Here is a 19,468-nt window from a genome sequence, read left to right on the forward strand (position 1 = left end):
CATCCTGTGCTGACACCTCATCCACCAAACAGGCCGGCTTGGAAGGGTCCCCACGTGAGCCGACGATTTCCCGATCATGATGAATGCCATCTTTTGTTTGCTTCCTTTGAGTTTAGAGGAGTCTTTGTTTCTCTAAATTTATTTTATCAGCTCATGTCATCCTCCATCTGGTGGACTGCTCTTGAATCTCAGCCTATAAGACTTATTCTGATGTGCCGCCAATGGGTTTTTGCTGCTCTGTTAGTGCTCAGCCTCACAGGCCAGTGGTCTGGGAGCAGGCCCTGGGGTTGGTGACAGACACATGTGGGTCCTCAGTCACCACAATACAGTTCTTGTACCAGTTGCAAACCTCTTAAGACAGTTTTAAAACTGAAGCAAAAATAATAGCAGCTGTATTGTACGTGATATTGGGCTTCCTAGGTGGCTCTAGAGGGGAAGAACCCACCTGCCCATGCAGGAGATGTCAGAGACACGAGTTTGATTCCTGGGTGGGGAAGATCCCCTGGAGAAGGAAATTGCAACCCACTCCAGTATTCTTACCTGGAGAATCCCATGGACAGAGGAGCCTGGCTGGCTATGGTCCATAGGGTTGCAAAGAGTCTGAAATGACTTATCATGCACACACACACACACACACACACACACGTGCATGATGTTGGACAAGTACCCCAAACTTGCCTTACAATATGGTTTTTAAGTTCCAAGTACACTTGGTCGTGAATGCATTTCCAAAGCCCCATCATCTATCACAATTTTGCTTTGCCCCAGGGAGACAGACATGGGTCGGTCTCAGCCCTGGAGTGAATTGCAGGCTGCTGACCCTCTCCCATGGCCTGCGGTGGGTGTGGGGTCTGAAATCCCTCTACAGACATGGCCACCGCTTCGGCCTGTGTGTTGTTTTCTCTTCACCTCTCTGAATGGGGATAGGATGCCTCTGAGAACTGGGAATGACTTGAAAGAAAATGCACATGGAACCCTGGCCTATAACAGCTGAGATGTTTTCTTACTAGAAGCATGCGCCCGCATGCCTCTGGCAGTTTTTCCTTTTGTTTAGAGGCGCTCCCTGCCCTGCAGGGACCGCAGATTCCTAGCATGGTGTAACATGGGGGTGGCTGTCTTGGTGAAAATCCTGCATTCTGCGGGATACACTTGGGGAGATTTTGGGTTTATGAGACCTGAGAAGGGTGACGATTTAAGTCTGGCATCTGCCTCTCACCCTTGGTTACTGGCTGTGGTCCACCCAGCTTGGTGCTTCTGGAACCTGGTGCCCTCATTTTAGTGCCTCCTTAACAGAGAGGGACACTGGACAAACCACCCTGATGAGGTAAAGAAGCTTTGTGTGTGGTTGAAATGCTGTCGTGTGTTAGTATGTCTGCATATATATATTGCATAGCACACATATGCACTGAGGATGTATATATTCACATATTCATGGTTATGCCCAGACCAAGGCATTTGTTGCTTTTTGAGCACTTGTTACATGCTGTGCACTTAAATATATACCTGTGAAGAGAAAGAGCAAGTCTAAAAAACACAAAAGCCAGGGGAAATGAGAATTGCCTAGTCTGAAAATAAGGAAAACCTTTCCTGTGCTCCGGGGCCTGGCACGCTCTTGTTGGACATCTTGGGGTGAATGTCACATGCCCTCAGGTCTCAGTGGGTCACACCCTGGGACAGAGGGACCTAGTGATGTTGGAGTTAGATTTCCTGGAGGAGCATGAGGTTGGGCTGCTGTGAAGTCAGTGTGTAACTGAGGTCCTGGGGTTGAGTTTTTGTGTTTGTCTTTAATTCCTTCTCTGCAGAAACAGACCATTGAATTGGATCCTAGAATGCATAGGGCAGTGCCTCCCCAGGTGCTGGTGGGCAGGCGATCCCTGGGAAAGCAGCAGGCGGGTGTCAGAGTGGCTCTGAGGACTCCTGTGTGATGTACCATCATTTGGAGTCTTTCTGAGATCCCTCCTAGTTCTGTTTCACTAGGGCAGAGCCCATGCTGAAGACCTGAGGGTCCTTGAAAGTCTCCCCTCCGTGGTCTCTGCCCTCCCCTTCTGTGTGCATGGGAGAAGCCCGCCTGGCCCCCTTTCTCTGAAGCAACTTCTTCGTAAGGCTTCTGAACTTCCTTTGCCATGTCATATACTGAGTTTTAAGGGCGATCCAGCAGATGCGCCATTGTTGGGTGGAGCAGAGGCCCTGGATTCCATTTCATTAAATTAATGCTGGGCAAGACAGAGTGCTGAGAGCTGACAGCACAGCCCCCCTAAGGACCTGGCAGGCTGGACCTGGCAGGGCATGTCAGGGGCTGGTGGGCAGCTGGAAGAGACTGACCAGATGGTGCCTTCAGACGGCACGTGCTCTGCTCGAGGCGTAAGATGGGGCTGCTGAGGGGGGCCCTCCCCTGTGCTTGTTCAGGTGCCTTAGCCACCAGACTAGCACCCTTGCCTCCCCTCACAGTTCTCTGCCCTCTCTTACCTCCCAGACAGCTCAGCCTTTCTGAGTCTTCCTCTGGAAGAAAAACTCGTGTTGCCTCTGTCCGCCCTCCGCCTTGCTCATCTCATGGCAGCTCAGGCCTCACCCTCAGTCTCACAGTTGCTGACTCCATGCCCACAGCGACGTTTCACAGTTCCGCAGTCACCTCTCCTGATGTGGCTGTGACCATACAGTGTATCGGAGGGACAGCCAGCCTCGCCTTGTCAGGTTAAGGAGGTCCCCACTGTCCCTGGAACAGCCCACCTGGCTCTCACCTCCTCATCAGGGTGAAGGGGGTCCCCGCTGTCTCCAGAACAGCCTGCCCAGCTCTCATCTTCCCTGGAATGTGGTTCCCAGTGGGGTGAGCAGGGTTGGGGGCCAGCCTGCAGGAAACAGGAGCCTGGATTGGGGTTATGTCCTTCTCCCTCTGTAGCTTCCAAACCATTATCTGCCTATGTTTCACTCATCCGTGCATCCCGGCATCTGACGTAGAGAAGGTTCTGGTTTTGTGTTATTTTCTCATAAGTTAGTAAATAAGTGAGTGAGTAGGGGAGAGGCGCCTTTTACTTAAAGGGAGCCAGGCATGCAGTTTGCTGCTAGGAGTGTGGAGGGAGGCGGCGGGGGCTGGCAGCATGGTGGCTAGCCTGATGAGTGCAGGGGAGGATTGGTATTGCCAACAGTGGACAGTCTTTGTGTGCACTTGATCCGTGATTCCACTAGGGGTAAGTGGGTGACCCTGTGGGTGTGAGCACCCATGGGTACCCCACCTCACACTGAGCCAGATCCTAGGTGCTGGGTGGGGACAGCACAGTTACAGAGGAGGAGTTTTCTGAGTGTGACTTGGCATCAGAATCGCTGCCACTCACAGCATAGCCACATCACCTTAGTCCCCGTTGCCCCAGCTAAGCAGAAGAAAGGAGAAGGACAGACAGATCTCCAGAAGGGTATACAGTCTCCTAGATCCCCACCCGAGTTGTCCCGGTCACAGACGCAGCAGCACAGACACAGCATCCTTCCCCTCCACCCAGCCCGTGGACTGCCCCAGACCTACCAGGCCCACAGGGTCAGCTGGCCCCAGGGGAAGGGCCCACCCTGGGGAGTGCCATTGCATCACTGCCCTTCCTGGGCCTGACTGCCGGACGGCCGCCTTCCTCTCTGTCCAGGGAGCTGTGGGCCACGGGAAAGGCCCGTCCATCCGCTGGCTGGGCCTGGCCTGGGCTGTGCTCAGGCATTTCCTACAGATCCTGTGCAGGAGCTGCTGCCCTGCAGGCGCATAAACAAGCCAGAGGAAGTACCCTGCTCAGACCTTGGGGCGGAGGGTCCTTGGGATCTTCTTGACCTGTAACTTAGGGAGGTGGCCAAGGGTCACAGGTGTACCTGTCTCTCCTGATGAGAGGCATGTACCTGTCAACTTTCACCAGGATGATGAGTGGGTCAGAGGGTCATGCCGGGGCTGGGCAGGTGTGACTCAGCCCAGGGTGGTTGGAGCGTGTTCTGGAAGCCTGCTTGCGTGTGCAGGCGCCTCGTCCCATTGTGATGTGCTGAAGGCATTGCCAGTGCCGGCCCGCCAGCAAAAAAGGGGCCTCCCAGGAGTGATATGGGACCTTCTGTCTCAGGGAGGACTTTAGGGTAAGTGGCATCAGCACTAGGCTTTAACAGATGAAGTGGATCATGCTGGATCTGAAAGGCAGAGGAGAGGCGAGGCATGAGTGCCCACTCCCCTCTGTGCTTGGTGGATATAAACCTGGTCAGGCAGGTATCTGCTGCCTGGAGCTTCAGTCTCAAAGGCCATACACAGGACAGAGCCTCTCTACTGTGCTTTATGGACTTGTTACTGTTAGATCTCAGGCCTTGAGATATGGAGCGTGAACTTACCTGACTGAGGGGGATAATGTCCCAAGTCTTGTAACAGGGTGGGGGGCACTTGAAATGGGCTTTGACGAGTATATAGGAGTTCACCAGATTACTGGGTAATAGGCCTTTCAGCTAGAGGGAAGAACTTGAGCAGAGAAGAGGGAAGAAAGGGATAGAATGTGTTTAGGTCCACCAACAGGCTGTTGGTGGACTAAGCTACCAGCCAGGTGAAACAGGCTAAGTGGTTGGAAATGAGACTCTGCAGACTGGGTGTGGTAGGGTGCGGGAGTGACTGCGGCCAGGAAGAAAACAAGAGGACGGTCCCCCAGGCTACCTTGGGCAGGGGATGAAGTGAAGGTCTTCTTAGGGCTGGTGACTGGGGCGGATGAGAGGCAATGGCCCCACCTAAGGGGAAGGGACTAGGGTGTGGAGCCTGGCTGGCGAGTGGGATGCAAAGCTCACCAGGGACTGCAGTGGTTTCCAGAAGCTTCTCCTTTGTGAGCATCAGATCCCAGGGAAGCCCGTCTACCTTTGGGGGAGGTGACTCTTGAGGCTCAGTAAATGGACAGGAGGCTGCCCTTGGGGGTGCGGTTTGGGGTGTCTGTCTCCCCAGGGTCACCAGCTGCACGTGCACTAGCTGCTTGTCCCTTGAATAGCACTGACTCTGGGGCTGCAGCTAAGCTGTGGAGGGCTTCAGTGGGGAGTTTGCAGGAGATTAAAGGGAGGGAAAGGGAAAAAAAAGGGGAAAGAAATGAAAAGGAAGCAAACCGCGCAGTGGAGCGAGGCGGGGCCACTGCCGTCTGAGGCATTGAATGGGCAGGCCGCCCGACAGAGCCAGCGGCCGCCCAGCAAGCCCAGATTCTTTCCTCGGACGAGCTCTCCCTGCCGCCCTCTGAATGGGCCTCCTCAGAGGTGGCCGCCCCGCGTCCCGCCCCGACTCCCCCGGGACACCGGAACCCAGAGTCGCCCTGCCCCAGTGGGTGGGGGACTCCGCTGGGGACAGTCCTGGGAGCGCCTTCGCCTGGCCCCCCAACCTCCCTGGCTGTCTGTGGACTGACCGGCGCCCCGAGGTGCCCAGGTAAGTGCCGCGCCCAGTCCCTGCTCTCTGCAGCCTCTGGCCACGTCTCCGTCTCCGCTGATGCTGAAACCTGAGCTCTGGGGCAGTGGGGGAGGGGAGGCATGGGAGTGGGAGGAGGTGGGATGCCAATTCCCAGGGCCAGGAAGGGCAGGGAAGTCAGGACTGGGGAGGAGGGTGACTCTTCCCAGAGTCCCCTGTCACTTGAGGACAGCCCTCAGGTCCAAAGGCTGTGGGACAAAATGCCCCAGCCCCAGAGCTTGAAAGGCTCCTCCTTCTAGAAGAAAGCCATGCTTTGTCTTTGCTGAGACTCACTGGGGCAGAGGAAAGCCTGGTTTACAGATGTGCGGCTTTCCGGAGGAGCCGGGGCTGCTTCCCAGCACAGCACATTCTTTTGCTGCAACTGAGAAAGCCCGCCTGCCCAGTTCCAGGGCTGTCCTCCACCCCCAGAGCCCCTGAGGGATCTCAGGCTGCCCCGAGGGCGGAGGGCCCCCAGGCTGCACCCAGGTGTTCCTGTTTCTTAGGAGAAGCAGTGCTTTTACGGAATGCAGACAGCCTGCCTGAGGAGCAAAGTTGGGCTTTCACAATGAGTTTTACTGTCTTGCTCACTGTTGGAGCAATCAGAGGGAAGATTTTAGAGTCCAAGATTGTAAAACAAGACACAGTCACTGAAATGACCTGTCTGCAATATTAGCAGAGCTTCTGGAGGGTAGAGTGTCTGGGTCCTTCCCTGTGTCTTACCTCTGGAACCTCCGAGATGAGCCAGGCAGCACCGTGGGCCCAGGCTCTGAGGGCAGCATAGGTACGGGACATACTTGGATCAAGGGGCCACCCTGGGGCATCTGTGCCTGAGGACCCCTTACTGTTCTGTGTCCTGACTCTGGGCTGACACAGCGCTGTGTGTGTATATTAGCTGGAAGGATGGGGGTGATCAAGAGGAGAGAGAAACACTCCCTCTAAGAAAGGCAAGCCCAGGTCAGTGAGTGGTCCTCCTTCTCACTCTTGCCAGCCTGAAAGTCTTGTGTGTTCTCTCTTTGAGGACTGGGAGGATTTCCCGCTATTGAATGGATGATAATGTCGTTCAAATAGAGACATTTGAACAGAAAATGACAGAGATGTCATTTTAATACAGTATATACACGATAGTAGGTTTCGATGAATTCCATATGTATGACAATAAATCAGAACTTACCTGGTTAGGATGGAAATATTTTTCTAACTCCAAAGGTAAATTTAAGAGCGTTTTGGTCCACTTATATCAGGACAGTGAGGTCTTTCTCTTCTTCTGTTGGTGATGGTGGCTGGTAGGATCTGGGGAGCCAGCCGGCCTCCTATGGACGTTCTTTCTAAGTGGAAGTCAAGGTCCTAGGGCTGCAGGCGACTCCCAGAGACCCTGAGCTTTCCCACATGAGGGGAACTCGCACAGCAGGCTCTCTGAGATAGTGTTATGCTGTATTTGGAGGAAAGAGGCGGATACTATAGCGTAGGGTTGTTCTGTTACATTAAGGCTACTCTTTGTGGGGGTGCAAAGGACTCTTGTGGAAAGAACATAGCTTCCCAGTCATAGGGATGAGGTGACTGCCTTTGAAAAAGTTCCTTAACCTCACCGTTCAGCATCTCTTTCCTCATCCATAAGGCTAATAAGTCTGCACATGGAAACCTTTTTCTGAGGATAAATCGGCTGTATATGGCTTGGCACAGTGCCTGGCAGGTAGTAGTAGGCACCCAGCAAAAAGCAGCTATTATTCTGATTTCTGAAAAGTTGTTGTGTGTGAAATCATCAGGATTTTAAAACGTCTTTGTGAGAAGTCGTGAACATTCAGATCTGCACCTGTAGCCACCACAGCATTGCTCTGAAAGCATAAAGTGGGACTTGGGTTTGATGATCTGCGTAAGTTCTAGGCAAGCAGTTTACACATTACAAACTGTTAATTGACGTCCTAACTGTTGCATACTTTGTCTTTTCTCTCTCCTACCCTTCAGTTTCCCCTCCCTATATTTTAAGAAAGCAATAAAATAACCTCCAAAGGCATAACACTGCTCAGGTCAGGTGAGTTGGAATCAGCTAGATTGGGTGGTGGTGGTGGTTTTGTGTTTGTGACTGAAGGGTGTTGTTAAGTGCCCTGGAAGCTGGTCTGCAGCCGTCAGTGGCGTGTCCAGAGTTGGTTCTGAGTCCCAGTCACTCTACAGAAGACTCCCCTTGACAATCTTTACTCCAGGCATTCTCCTGTGACTTAAAGGTAACAGAATCATAGTTTACAGAGGAGCTGGGGTACGGAAGACCCCCTTCCAGAGACTGCACTCCTGCTCCCTCCTGGAGTGCCACCATCCACTTTATCCTGTAGATTTGAGGACACTGGACAGAGAAATCGGGGAACCAGTTCAGCTTCTAGTCCTCCCACTAAACACCTGGGGACTTTTGGCCTGAGAAAGCATCCTCTGATATCTGATAGTGCTTACTAGCCTCAGGGCGGGCACGTAGTGGAAAACGTGGGCAGGGACCAGCCACTCCAGGTAAATAAATGAAGTCCAGGTAGGATCTTATAAACTCGGAATGAGAAACAACAGAATGAGTTGGAGGGACTGGGGTTAGGATATGATTAGGATTCAGCTGGGTGGAGGACCCAGGCACGCATGGGACTGCTAGCTTTCCTGGGTGATTTGAGTGCACATAGAGAAGCTTCTAGAATGCCATGGGACTCCTCAACAGCTCTGAGAAGGTGACAGAGCAGAGTCTCCTCTAGGACAAGATTTGATCCCGGATGGTGTGGGTCTCAGGGTCCCTGCCTGGTGTGTCTGTGGGTGGGAACAGACCTGATGTCACCCAGCTATCCCCCTGCCTCAGAGCACACGCTCTGAGGCGCTCCCATAGTTTTCTGACTGTCCTGTAGGTTCCACTGCCTGTTCGCTTTCTAGTTATTGGTGTGATGAGTGAGTTTTAGGATTTATCCTGGACTTTCTTGATATTATGTTGTGAGCTATCAATTCTGTCTCAGCTGATCTTGTTTGAGGCACTGCTCCTACCCGAGTGCAGTTCCAAGGCTGCGTGGATTATTGGATGTTTAGATGCACTTTCCAAAGACCTTGCTCACTTGGGGGAGGAGCTCGTGTGGCTCTCCTGCTCTGCCCTAACCTCTGCTCTGGGACCTAAGGCTGGGTCGGGGAGAAGGCCGGCTCACCCTGCACCCAGCTGACTCAACCGTGGTGGAGAAGTCTGGCTTCCTCCTCCTGTGAGGTGGGGTTGATATGGAAGGTCAGCTTTCCACTGGGCCTTGCTAAACCTGAGGTGGGGTTGGAGTCCTGTGGGTGTTGGGTAGGAATAGGGCCAGCCAGTGTTGCGGAAAAGATTTTCTGCTATAAGTCCACTCATTTTCCTTTGATCAGTTTTGCTTCTTTGGTTAGATGAGCAGGCTTTTCTGGAGCTATTTTTGCTGACAGTTCTGGGATCTACCTGAGGCAATAAGGAAGTCAGGAAACTCAGCCTGGATGGTGTCCTTCCTCCCCTCCCCTACCCACCCCCTCCCCTACCCACCCCATCCCCACCCCCCGCCCCAAAGCGTTCGGGTCCTTCTTTCCATCTGTCAGAGTTCCCTGTATGAGTGGTTGTGTGATGTATGGGACTGTAGTTGTAAACACAAGAACCAGAGAGAAGTGGGACTACTCCGTCTTGGCCAGAAGCGCAAGTTCCCAACATTATTATTTTCAGCACTGCTAATTCAGTAAACACTCCCTGCACAAACACCTCCCATGTGCTGGGTAACTGTGGACACCAAGGTGGAGCAGGCACAAGACCCGTGGCAGGCACTTCACTGGCGGGTTGCAGAAGGGATGCACAGGAACCTGAAATATCCAACGAAAGGACAAGAGATACATAACAAAGTTAGTGAGGAAGAGGGATTTAGTAGAAGGCCTTCCAACAATCAAATCCTTGTGTGGAATGTGAAGCCGTTAGCTTGAGACAGAGTCCTCTTTCCTAGAGTAGATGGGGTCGAGGTAGCACGTGGGCAGTTTTGTAATAAAAAGATAAAAACAGAATACCTGTTGCCACCTCACGGCTGAGAGGGAAGAAGGGAAGGCTCAATCCCAAGGCCATAGCCTTAGAAATCTCCTGAGCAGGATAAGGGAGTGGCTCCAAGTTCATCTGGTGGGGAGACCGAGACCCCTGGCGATCACCTCCCCAGAGCGTGCCCCAGCCCTTTGGAAGGGGCACCATCAGTTCACACTCCTGCAGAGTCAGGGGCAGCACGGACCCAATTTCACCAGGCCATGGAGACCCCCTGGTCCCTGTGTACCCAGTCCTCAGCGCTGTCAGCTCTGGGAGACACCCTTGTCCTTGTGGGCAGACACCAGCCCACCCCGGGAATGAGAGATGATCTCGAGCATGCAACCCAAGGCAAATGGATTGTCAGATCGCCATCCTTTTCTCCGTACCACAGAAAGAGGAAACTCTGTGTTCCTGGAGTAAGTGAGAGCAGGCCCTGGGCCTCAGCTTCCTGGGTCTGCCCAGGACTTCATACCCCCAGGGTTTGTTTTGAGGCCCAAGGAAGCCTGTTAGGTACCACACAGGTAATTATTATTGGTAGTGTGTTGATAATTTATGAAGAAAGCTTGCTTTTTCAGCTCACATGGTGAAACTCCAACTTAAATTGTGCCGCAGCGCCTGGCACTGCAGTGAGCCACCTGTGTTCACCCAGGACTTCTGCCCGGGCTGGTGCGACCTAATGAGGGTTCACGGTGCTGTGCTCGGTCGGTCTGTCATCAGGGTGATTTAGAAGGACCAGGTGAGATACGGCTGCCTGATTCAAGTCCTGGTTTTAGACCCTGAGCGGTGATAATCTCTGGAAAAGAGCAGACTTCGGGCTTCTGAAATGTGGGGAGAAATCGGCCGCCTAGGGCCCCAGTTACTATGTGGGCGTGGTGTTTAACCAATGTGGGTCTCCAGGTCCTGCAGGGGTTTTGAGAGGTAAAGTTCCTATGAGGATATCTTAAGAGTTTTGTCCTTAAATCCTACACAGGAAATAGGGCTTGCTGGTCACAAGCAGACACTCTCTGACTCCACAGGAGGGTTTTAAGCCCTGGCCCTCTTTTGGAATATGATTTTGAATCTCCATGGTGGAATCCTGATGAGAGGATGCTCTCAACGGCAGATGAAGTCACCTCAGGGCTCCTATGCCAGCAGTCTTCACCAGGCTGATGGCTCTTTCCGGAGAAGGTCCAGGACACTTCAGCATGAATGGTGATAGTTTAGTTGCTAAGTTGTGTCTGACTCTTGGAACCTCATGGACTGTAGTCCACCAGGCTCCTCTGTCCATGAGATTTCCCAGGCAAGAATACTGGAGTGGGTTGCCATTTCCTTCTCCAGTGGATCTTCCCAACCCAGGGATCGAACCTGGGTCTCCTGCATGGGAGGTGGTCTCCTGCATTGCAGGCAGATTCTTTTACCGACTGAGTCACGGGGGAAGACCTTTGCGTGAATGCCACATCTTGTTTCCACAGGAGGGCCAGAGCCTCTGGGGCTTCTGCCTGAAGGAAGGAAGCAGTTTTTCTGAGAATCTAAGACTTCTAACCCAACAGGGAGTCATGGGTGCAGCATCTTCACCAACATAGATGGGGCCTCATCTCTGCCTTCTGCTGACAGCTTACCTGTTTCTGGGTAAATCTAGTGGCTTGTTAGGGTGACTCCCTCTCTGTCATCCTCACTACCCTCTTCCTCTGCAAGTGAGTTATACAGATTCTCCCTCTGCTTGGAAACACTTTCTCTGGATTTTTTTTTTTTGGCTCAGTTCAAGGAAAGCTTCCCTGTTTCAATGCCTCTTTTCTTCCCTCTGGCGCCATTTCTCCCCATAGCCTGACAGCTGCTGTAAACATTCTTGTCTACCTGGATTCCTGCTGGATTGGAAGTAGCTTTTTTTTTTTTTTAATAGAATCTTATTTATTTAAATTTTTAAATTTTTGGCTGGGCTGGGTCTTTGTTGTTGCACACTGGCTTTCTCTAGTTGTGGCTAGCGGGGACTACTCTCTAGTTCTGGCGAGCGGGTTTCCTCGTTGAAGGCTTCTCTTGTTGGGGAGCATGGGCTTTAGGGTGTGTGGGCTCAGTAGCTGTGGTACATGGGCTTAGTTGCCCCACAGCATGTGGAATTTTCCCGGACCAGGGATTGAACCTGTGTTCCTTGCATTGGCAAGTAAATTGCTAAACCACTGGAAGTAGCTGTGAGGCAAGGATCTTGTATCACTGAGGCTGGTTTCTGTTACAAGTATCCAGTCCCAACTCAAACGTGAGTAAAGGAACAAGAAAGGAGGACGTGTGATTATTTACACGTCACACTTGGAGCAACCCAAGTGTCCCTCCACGGGCAAAGGATAAACATACCGTGATTCATCCATACAATGGAATGTTATTCAGCCTTGAAAAGAAAGGAAATTCTTACACATGCTACCACATGGATGCACTTTTTTTTTTTTTTAACAGATACACCTTTAAGACACAGCCAGACACAAAAGTACACACACTGTGTGATTCCACTTGTGTGAAGTACTTAGAGAAGTCAGATTTATAGAGACAGAAAGTACAAAGGCAGGTGCCAGGTTAGGGGGAGGAGGGGGTGCAGAGGCAGTGTTTAATGGCGACAGAGTTTCAGTTTAGCAGGATGACGAGTTCTGGAGATGGGCAGTGGTGCTGGCGGCACAGCATGTGGGCTGCGCCTAATGCTTGTGAGCTGTGCACTTAGAACTGGTAAACCGTGTTGTGTCTGTTTCACCTCAGTAGTTTTTTTTAATGGAAATATAAGTGAGTCTCGGAGAGCAGTTCTGGCCTCAGTTTGGTGTCGTGAAGCCTCATTCCTCATTTCTCAGTCCTCGTGGAAACTCCCTCGGACTCTGGGAGTGGGGGTCTCCAGTATCCCCAGGACCTCCAGCCCCAGTGCTGTTAAAGTCTAGCAGGAAGGAGGGAGTTTGTTTCCTGAGAGCTTACTGCAAAGCCCATTTTTGAAAGATGCTCATTCTTTACAGGTTGCTAAGAGTCCTGGTTAGTCACTTGAGAAACTGGCCTCGCTTAGTGCATCATCAGAGTAGAGACTGCTTGGAAAGACTCATTGTGAAGCAAAAACAGTTTCCAACGTTGCCACATTAGAATTCCCTGCACAGCACCAATGGAATAGGGGCAAATGTGTTTTCTTTCCAGCATGTTTGACTCAAAACCTCTGAATAGAAACAAGACATCTTCAAAGAATAAGAAGAAACAAGATCCCGATTGTAATGAGCTCTTTTATCTGCATTTTCTGATTCTTCTGTGTTATTGAGTAGAAGGAAAACTGTGGGAATAATTCCAGTTTGGATGGGATCTTCGTGGAAGGCTCTCCCATCTGTTAACAGACAGGGGCCATGACTGCAGTAGTGGTTGGGGCACTTCAGCTCTGTTGGAAGCATGAGAATGTTGATGCTTCTAGAAGAAAGACATTTCATTCTTGGGAGAGCACTCCTAGTACTTACTGGAAATGGTGACCTTAACCCATAGAACACATTCATATGATGTGATTCTGACATAAAGATTTACAAAAGAAAAAAAAACTCAAGATCTAGAAAGTATCTGTTTATCCATTTCGGGGCTGTTGATCACTACCTTCTGTGTCTGTAGTGTATTGATGAGGCTAGAGAGGCAAGACTGATTTTTGACAAAAAAAGAAAAATCTTCTACGCAGCGTTGTGTTTTTAGTCTTCTGGGGTTTTTCTCTGTTTGACTGTCGTTATATCCGGCTGTCTGCTCATCTTTCCCTTGCTCTCAAGAAGACTGGTTAAATAAATGGTCTGTTGTTCGTAGACAAATATTAAAAAAAACAAACTACAAGATAAGGGCTCCCTTTAAAAGTTACTACTATTGAACTTCCCATACAATCTTGCATTTAAAAATAATATTTTAAGGTTAGAGCTAGACAACAGAAAAAGGACTATTTTACCTATGAAATGTTTTCTGTAAACCTCATGGTAAGCATAAAGCAAAAGTCAAGAGCTGAGACTGGAAACATGAAAAAGGGCATGTATGCTTAGTTGGGTCCTACTCTTTGTGACCCCGTAGACTGTAGCCCACCAGGCTCCTCTATGCATAGAATTCTCCAGGCAAAATATTGGACTGGGTCACCATTTCCTCCTCCAAGGGATCTTCCCAACCCAGCAATTGAACCCATGTCTCTTGTGTCTCCTGCATTGGCGGGCAGGTTCTTTACCACTGAGCCACCTGGGACTGAGCAAATCACCACGGATGAAAACCACCAGTTTACAGAGGGAAACAGAAGCAGAAGGAAAAGAAACAACGGAGAAGTAGATCTAGAGCTAAAGAGACCCTAGAAACCATCCTCTTTGATCCTAATTGATGGAATTCTGTGGATGAAGAACCTGAGGTCCCAGAGGTTGAGAGTATATTCCGTGGCCTATGACTCATGGCAGAACCCAGACTAGAACTTGGGGGTCTCTGCTCTCCTTCCCTGGCAGCCCCAGTTTCAAATCCAGAAGTAGAGGGAAAGAAAAGAAAGATTTGTTACTGTTTCATTTTGCAGAACTCTCAAATGTCAGGGAAGGGAACTTCCTGATTAACTACATCATCCCAGGAAGGAGGGACGGGGGGATGGAGATAAATAGATTATAGATGTGAAAGACAGGTATTAAAGTTCATATGAAAGATTTAATGGCAATTTATACTTATTAGGAGTAAGTAATATATGAGTGAATAATGTTTTATACAGTTTATGATTTTCTTTAATGTAACTAGGAAGACAGGAAATGTTGATTTTCTTTTCGGTAATGTTACATGCATTAGTTAGTAGTGGTACCTGCATTGAAGAGAACAGTTGTACGGGAATGAACCTTGCTGTTTGGGCCCCTCTTTACCTTTTATGCCTGGCCATTCCCTCCTGTGAAGGCCTCAGCTTCTGGGTCAGGCGGCACCAGGCTCTGGAGGACAGGGAGCTAAGAGCAACGCAGGTCCCCTTTCTTCTTGTTAACTTACACCATGTGATGTAAATAATGGTGACCGGAGAGCAAATGTTCCCCAGCTTCCCACAGAACCTCCTGCCGTGGCCTGAATGAGAGCATAAAAATAGACCTTTTGGGAAAGAGCCTGTGACCCTCTCTCACCCTGTTCTGGGTAGAGGAAGTGCAGGAAGGGGAAGCCGAGGGGAGAGGACACCGGACATCCTGGGAGCCCCGAGGGAGAGGCAGGCGCCCTCCTCTCAGCCCTCAGCCCAGGACCATCTGCTCAGAGAAAACCAGGAAGTGAGGGGGTTGATTTCCAAACACTGAAGGCATTATGTGCGCTCCTTTGGGTATCAGTAGGGAAGAGAAAATGAGGGAATGTGGTGAGGAGGAACAGACTTATGGCTTTGCCAGGAGGATGACCAAAAAGCGCCCAGATAAACTTGGGCACCAGAAATCCGACGTGCAGGGGGTGTCCAGAAGTGTCCGTGTAGGCCTTAGTGCCCCTGCACCTGTGGACACGCCCTAATGGCAGCTGTGGCCCTGGAAGTCTCGCTGTCCCGGAGCCCCTCATGTAGTTGGTTTAGGACAAACGGGCCTGCTGTCTGTGGTGTCCAGAGTGGAGAAGAGGCAGCGGGGACTGATGCCTGCTTCTCTGCCCTCATCTCGAATGGCTGTCGCTGCACCCCTGAGCCTCCTGGGTCCAGAGCTGAGAAGATAGAGCCCTGACCCTGAATCCCCAGTAGGCAGCAGGGCCCATGGACGGTTCTCCTTTCAGAAATTTCATGTATTCAGCTGTGAATGGCAAATGTGCAAGTTGAACAAAAACCAGTCAGGACACATCCTTCCTGCTCTTGGTGCACGCGCACTTTGAGAAATGAGGCAGATTCTTGCAGAAGGGTCTGCAGGCTTGACTCATGCGACGGGTGTCTCCATCTGTACTTGAACTCAGATTTCAGGGTCCTTCTCCAGCCATGTGGGACCCCTCTTCTCATGTCTCTAGATTCCCAGTGGGGCTAGGGGGCAGTGCCCCACTGCTTGGAGAATGAAGGGTGTCCCCTTACCTCCCACAAGGACCCACTCGTAGTACCCTTTGCATCTCTGAGCACGCGGAGGGACCAGGAAGCCGGGACTTCCACTCTGAGGTGCTGGGCTACCCCCTTAGGGGTTAAATCCTGTTGCCCTGGCAGGGGCTGATCTGAGCAGAAGGCACCAAACCCAGCCACGTGCCCCAGAGCTGGCTCTAGCTGAGTTAGGAACAAAGCCACTTTCATGGGAAGCACTGTGCTTGTTTTCTGGAACAGGCAGCGTGATAACAGTACAGAGTGGGATCTCGTTTTCCTTTGGCTTCTCCTTTGGTGGGACTCCTGTGCACCACTTGAGGGTGGTGTAGGATTCCTGAGGTAGCTAGGATTCCTATGGCCCCTGGACTCGCCCGAGAGCAACCTTGGTAGCAGAGGAACTGACCCTGTGAGTAGGTACTGTGTGCATGCTCGCGCCATTTGCTCACGGCCCATGACATACTCAAGCAGCCCTGAAGCAGATGTGCTAGACTTAATGGATAAATCGTTTTTCTTTTCTTTTAAGAATGTTTTGTTTATCCATTTTTGACTGAGCTGAGTCTTCACTGCTGCGTGTGGGCTTTCTCTGTTGGCAGCAAGCGGGGGCTACTCTCTAGTTGCAGCACCTTAGCTCCAGGGCATGTGAACTTATTAATTGTAGCACACAGGCTTGGCTGCCCAACGGCCTGTGGAATCTTCCTGGACCAGGGATTGAACCCATGTCTCCTGCACTGGCAGGTGGATTCTTAACCACTGGACCACCGGGGAAGTCCCAAACCATTTTTCCGATCTTTGACGTGCTGGATCTGTGCTGCGCCTTGACGTGGGACTGTAGGGCTGATGGGCACAGCGTCCTCTCGCTTTTCACCAGTCTCCTGAACCATATCTGCATCCTTTCTCCTGCCCTGTACTCTTCCCTCTGCACTTCTGCTAACTCATTCATAGCATGACTGACCTGAGGCTCCCACCAGCTGCCAGTCCAATGGAGGGGCCAGCAGTGAACAGTGGAGGCTCCTCTTACCCTGTGGGCATGGAGCCCCTGGATGGTGCCCAGTGCACCGTTATACACATACCCTTTGATCTATCAGTATCCCACCAGTCTTCCAAGATACTGTCAGATACCACTTCCTCCAGAAATCGAACTCTCTCGAGATAGAAACATTTCCTCCTGCAGGTCTTTCTGGAGCTCACAGGCTGCAATTCACATGCTCCCTGATGCAGTGCTGATTTGAGTGCTAAGAGCTAGCTGGTGCTCAGCAAATGCATTTCTGAAGTAGAAAATGAACACAGGCTGATGTAACTGAAGATGTAACTTTATCATCTGGAAGAGAAGTGTGGGTGCAGAGGAATATCTGAAACACCATGCGTCTTTGCTTTTCTGTCCCACTTCAATCAAAAATATTGAAGGATGGGCTTTGGAGACCATCCTCTTGGTTAATTAATTCAACAAACATTTATTTTAGAACATCTGCTGTAGGATGTTGTGCTGGCATGAGGGACAGTTAAACAGCATAAATAGGATGACTGCATCTGCTCTAGGAATTTATAGGTGAGTCATAGCAGGAGACACACTAGCCCTGTGTGTGTCACTGATGTTAGCACACCCAGCTCTGAGTGATCATGGAGCATTTGCAGCTGGGTGCAGGAGGCAGCGTCCATCCAGGGGCTTATAGTGTATTTTGTACCAGTAGAACAGTAGCACTCGACTTTTCTGTAATCAAAAGTTTACTAAAGGTTTAAAAGAATTAACACAGAATTTGGATACCACCCTCCTCCCAAAATGGGACAAGTGCTCTGTTTAAGTTTGTCATTGATTTTCCAAAGTTCTACTATTAAGTGACTAAGTTACTTGTCTTTTTATTTATCCTGCTTAGATTTCATGATTTTTTTTTTTTTCAGCTTGTGGCTTTAGATTTCTTTAGTCTGTTTTGGGAAATTCTCAGTAAATATATTTTCCAGTATTGATTCTGCCTCCTTGAATTTCTCCACCCCTTCTTAAATTCCAATTATATGTGTTAGAATTTTTCATCATATCTCACATGTCTTTCTCCTCTTTTCTGTATTTTCCATTCTTTTCCTCTCATGGCTTCAGGCTGGATATTTTTCTCTGGACCAGTCATCATTCTGCTGTCCCTAGTCTGCTGATACAATCATTGACCTAAGTAAGGCTTAATTGTATTAATGGTGTTTTTAAGTTTTAGGTTTTCCGTTTGATTATTCTTAATGGACTCCAGGTCTCTGGTGAAATTTTCTCTTGTCTTATATTTTCTGAAACATTTTCAGTTTGGTGCTGGGTTACTTAGTCAGTTGTATCAGACTGTTAGTGACTTCATGGACTGTAGCCCACAAGGCTCCTCTGTCCATGGGATTCTCTAGGCAAGAATACTGGAGTGGGTTGCTCTTTCCTCCTCCAGGGGATCTTCCCAACCCGGGGACTGAACCTGTGTCTCTGGCATCTCTTGCATTGGCAAGTGAATTCTTTACCACTAAGCCACTGGAGCTTCCCATTTAAAATCTGTGCCTTTTAACGCCAATGTTTGTATTACCTGTGGTGTGTTTTCTTTTCCTTTTTTTTCTTTTATTTTTTGTTTTGTTTTTTATGTTTTTGTTTTGTTACCTAGAATGCCTGTTCAGTTTTTTTAAATAAATATTTTATATTGTGTCCAAAAATTATAGATAAATTGATAGATAGATGTTAGATGGTTGGATAAATGGATGGCTGAACGGATGGATGAATGGATAGATAGGTGGATGGACTATGATGGATAGAGCTGAGTAACATGAGTAATGTGAAATTTTTTAACTTTATTATTTTCTGATCAATCCTCCCTTGTTTTAAGGCAGAAAGCAAAATAACTTGTATTTCTCACAGTGTTATTATTATTTATTGACCATGGTAGATTTGTCTAGTTCTCAAAAATTAGTTTTTAAAAATATTTTGCATATTTTAAAAAATACCCAGAAATAGTAATGATGCTAGACTGTAAGCAGGGTGGACATCTTGTCAGTGGAACATGTGAAGTTGCCTGGGGTTTGTAGGTGTTAGGCAGGGTTTCCTGGTGTTTGGCTTCTCATCCCCCCTTGAAAAGAGTCAGGCCAGGTGGTCTCTGCACCTCCTAGGAGTGAAGACACTGCAGGCAGGGCTCTGTTAGCAGAGGAAAGTGTTAGCTGAAAGCACAAGACTCATCAGTTGCCCACCCACCCCACAGCCGCTGGTTTGCACTTTCTTTGGTTTGCAGGGAGACCTTGCCGTTTCTAGAGGGAGAAATGGTTTATCTCAACGGGGCGGTAAGTGTATCAGACTAACTTGCCGTCAGCTTACTCACTGATGATACTCATGAGTATGTGTTGACAGCTGCAGGGACCAGCCAGCTATTTCTCCTTTGGAAATGTGCTGGGAAAGAGGAGGCTGCACTTGGTGGAGTCAGGTCTCCTCCTTCTGCAGCAGAAAGCTTCGCAAGTGGCACTGCTGCTTACAGTCTATTCATGTTTCCTTGCTCCAGAACCCCGAGGCTGCCCTGAGATTCTCAGTCATTCTGTGGGGATGTCAGAGAGCCCTGTTGGACCCAAACCCACGATGCTCCGGGCCGACATGCCCACAGCGCCCTCCTTCCAGCGGGCATTCACGTCCTCCTGCACCATTTCTGGGAACAGCCCCAGCCAGCGGAGAGGGAGGTAAGGTGGCCATTGAACCAAACACAGGCTGCTCTTACAGACCCCAGCCTGAATACCACAAAGGGAAGAGAGGGGCAGGGGTCTTGTCCTCCACATGACACCGGGCCGCCTTGTGCACTGACAGCCATCAGTCTTCAAAAATGCAGTCAAAATAAAAACTTCTCTGTCCACCTTCACTTTAGCAGGTGGGGTGCTCAAGGAACAGCAGCCAGTTAAGGACCGTGAAGGCATTGTCTGAGCTGAGGCTGGAAAAAGGGGTGCAGCGGTCAGGCTAGGAGCGGGCCTGCCCAGGGCTGCAGGTTGAGGGTGGGGAGGGCAGGCAGAATGCACTGCTCTCAGGGGAAAAAAAGGAATTTGTGTTAGTGTTTGGGAAAGC

The 19,468-nt window shown here is 50.0% G+C and overlaps 1 protein-coding gene across 5 annotated transcripts in view; it reads left to right on the top strand.

Moving 5' to 3' along the window:
* Window positions 1-19,468, top strand: part of TNS3 (tensin 3) — a 223,255-nt gene that overhangs the window by 181,228 nt on the left and 22,559 nt on the right. For all 5 annotated transcript variants that reach the window (XM_069586826.1, XM_069586828.1, XM_069586827.1 and 2 more), the window contains one exon: window positions 18,921-19,092. In XM_069586826.1, the coding sequence (XP_069442927.1) occupies window positions 18,921-19,092 (172 nt within the window). The remainder of the gene's footprint in view (window positions 1-18,920; window positions 19,093-19,468) is intronic.

The sequence above is a fragment of the Ovis canadensis genome, chromosome 4 (genome assembly GCF_042477335.2).
Source record: "Ovis canadensis isolate MfBH-ARS-UI-01 breed Bighorn chromosome 4, ARS-UI_OviCan_v2, whole genome shotgun sequence".
In the NCBI taxonomy this organism is placed as follows: Eukaryota; Metazoa; Chordata; class Mammalia; order Artiodactyla; family Bovidae; genus Ovis; species Ovis canadensis.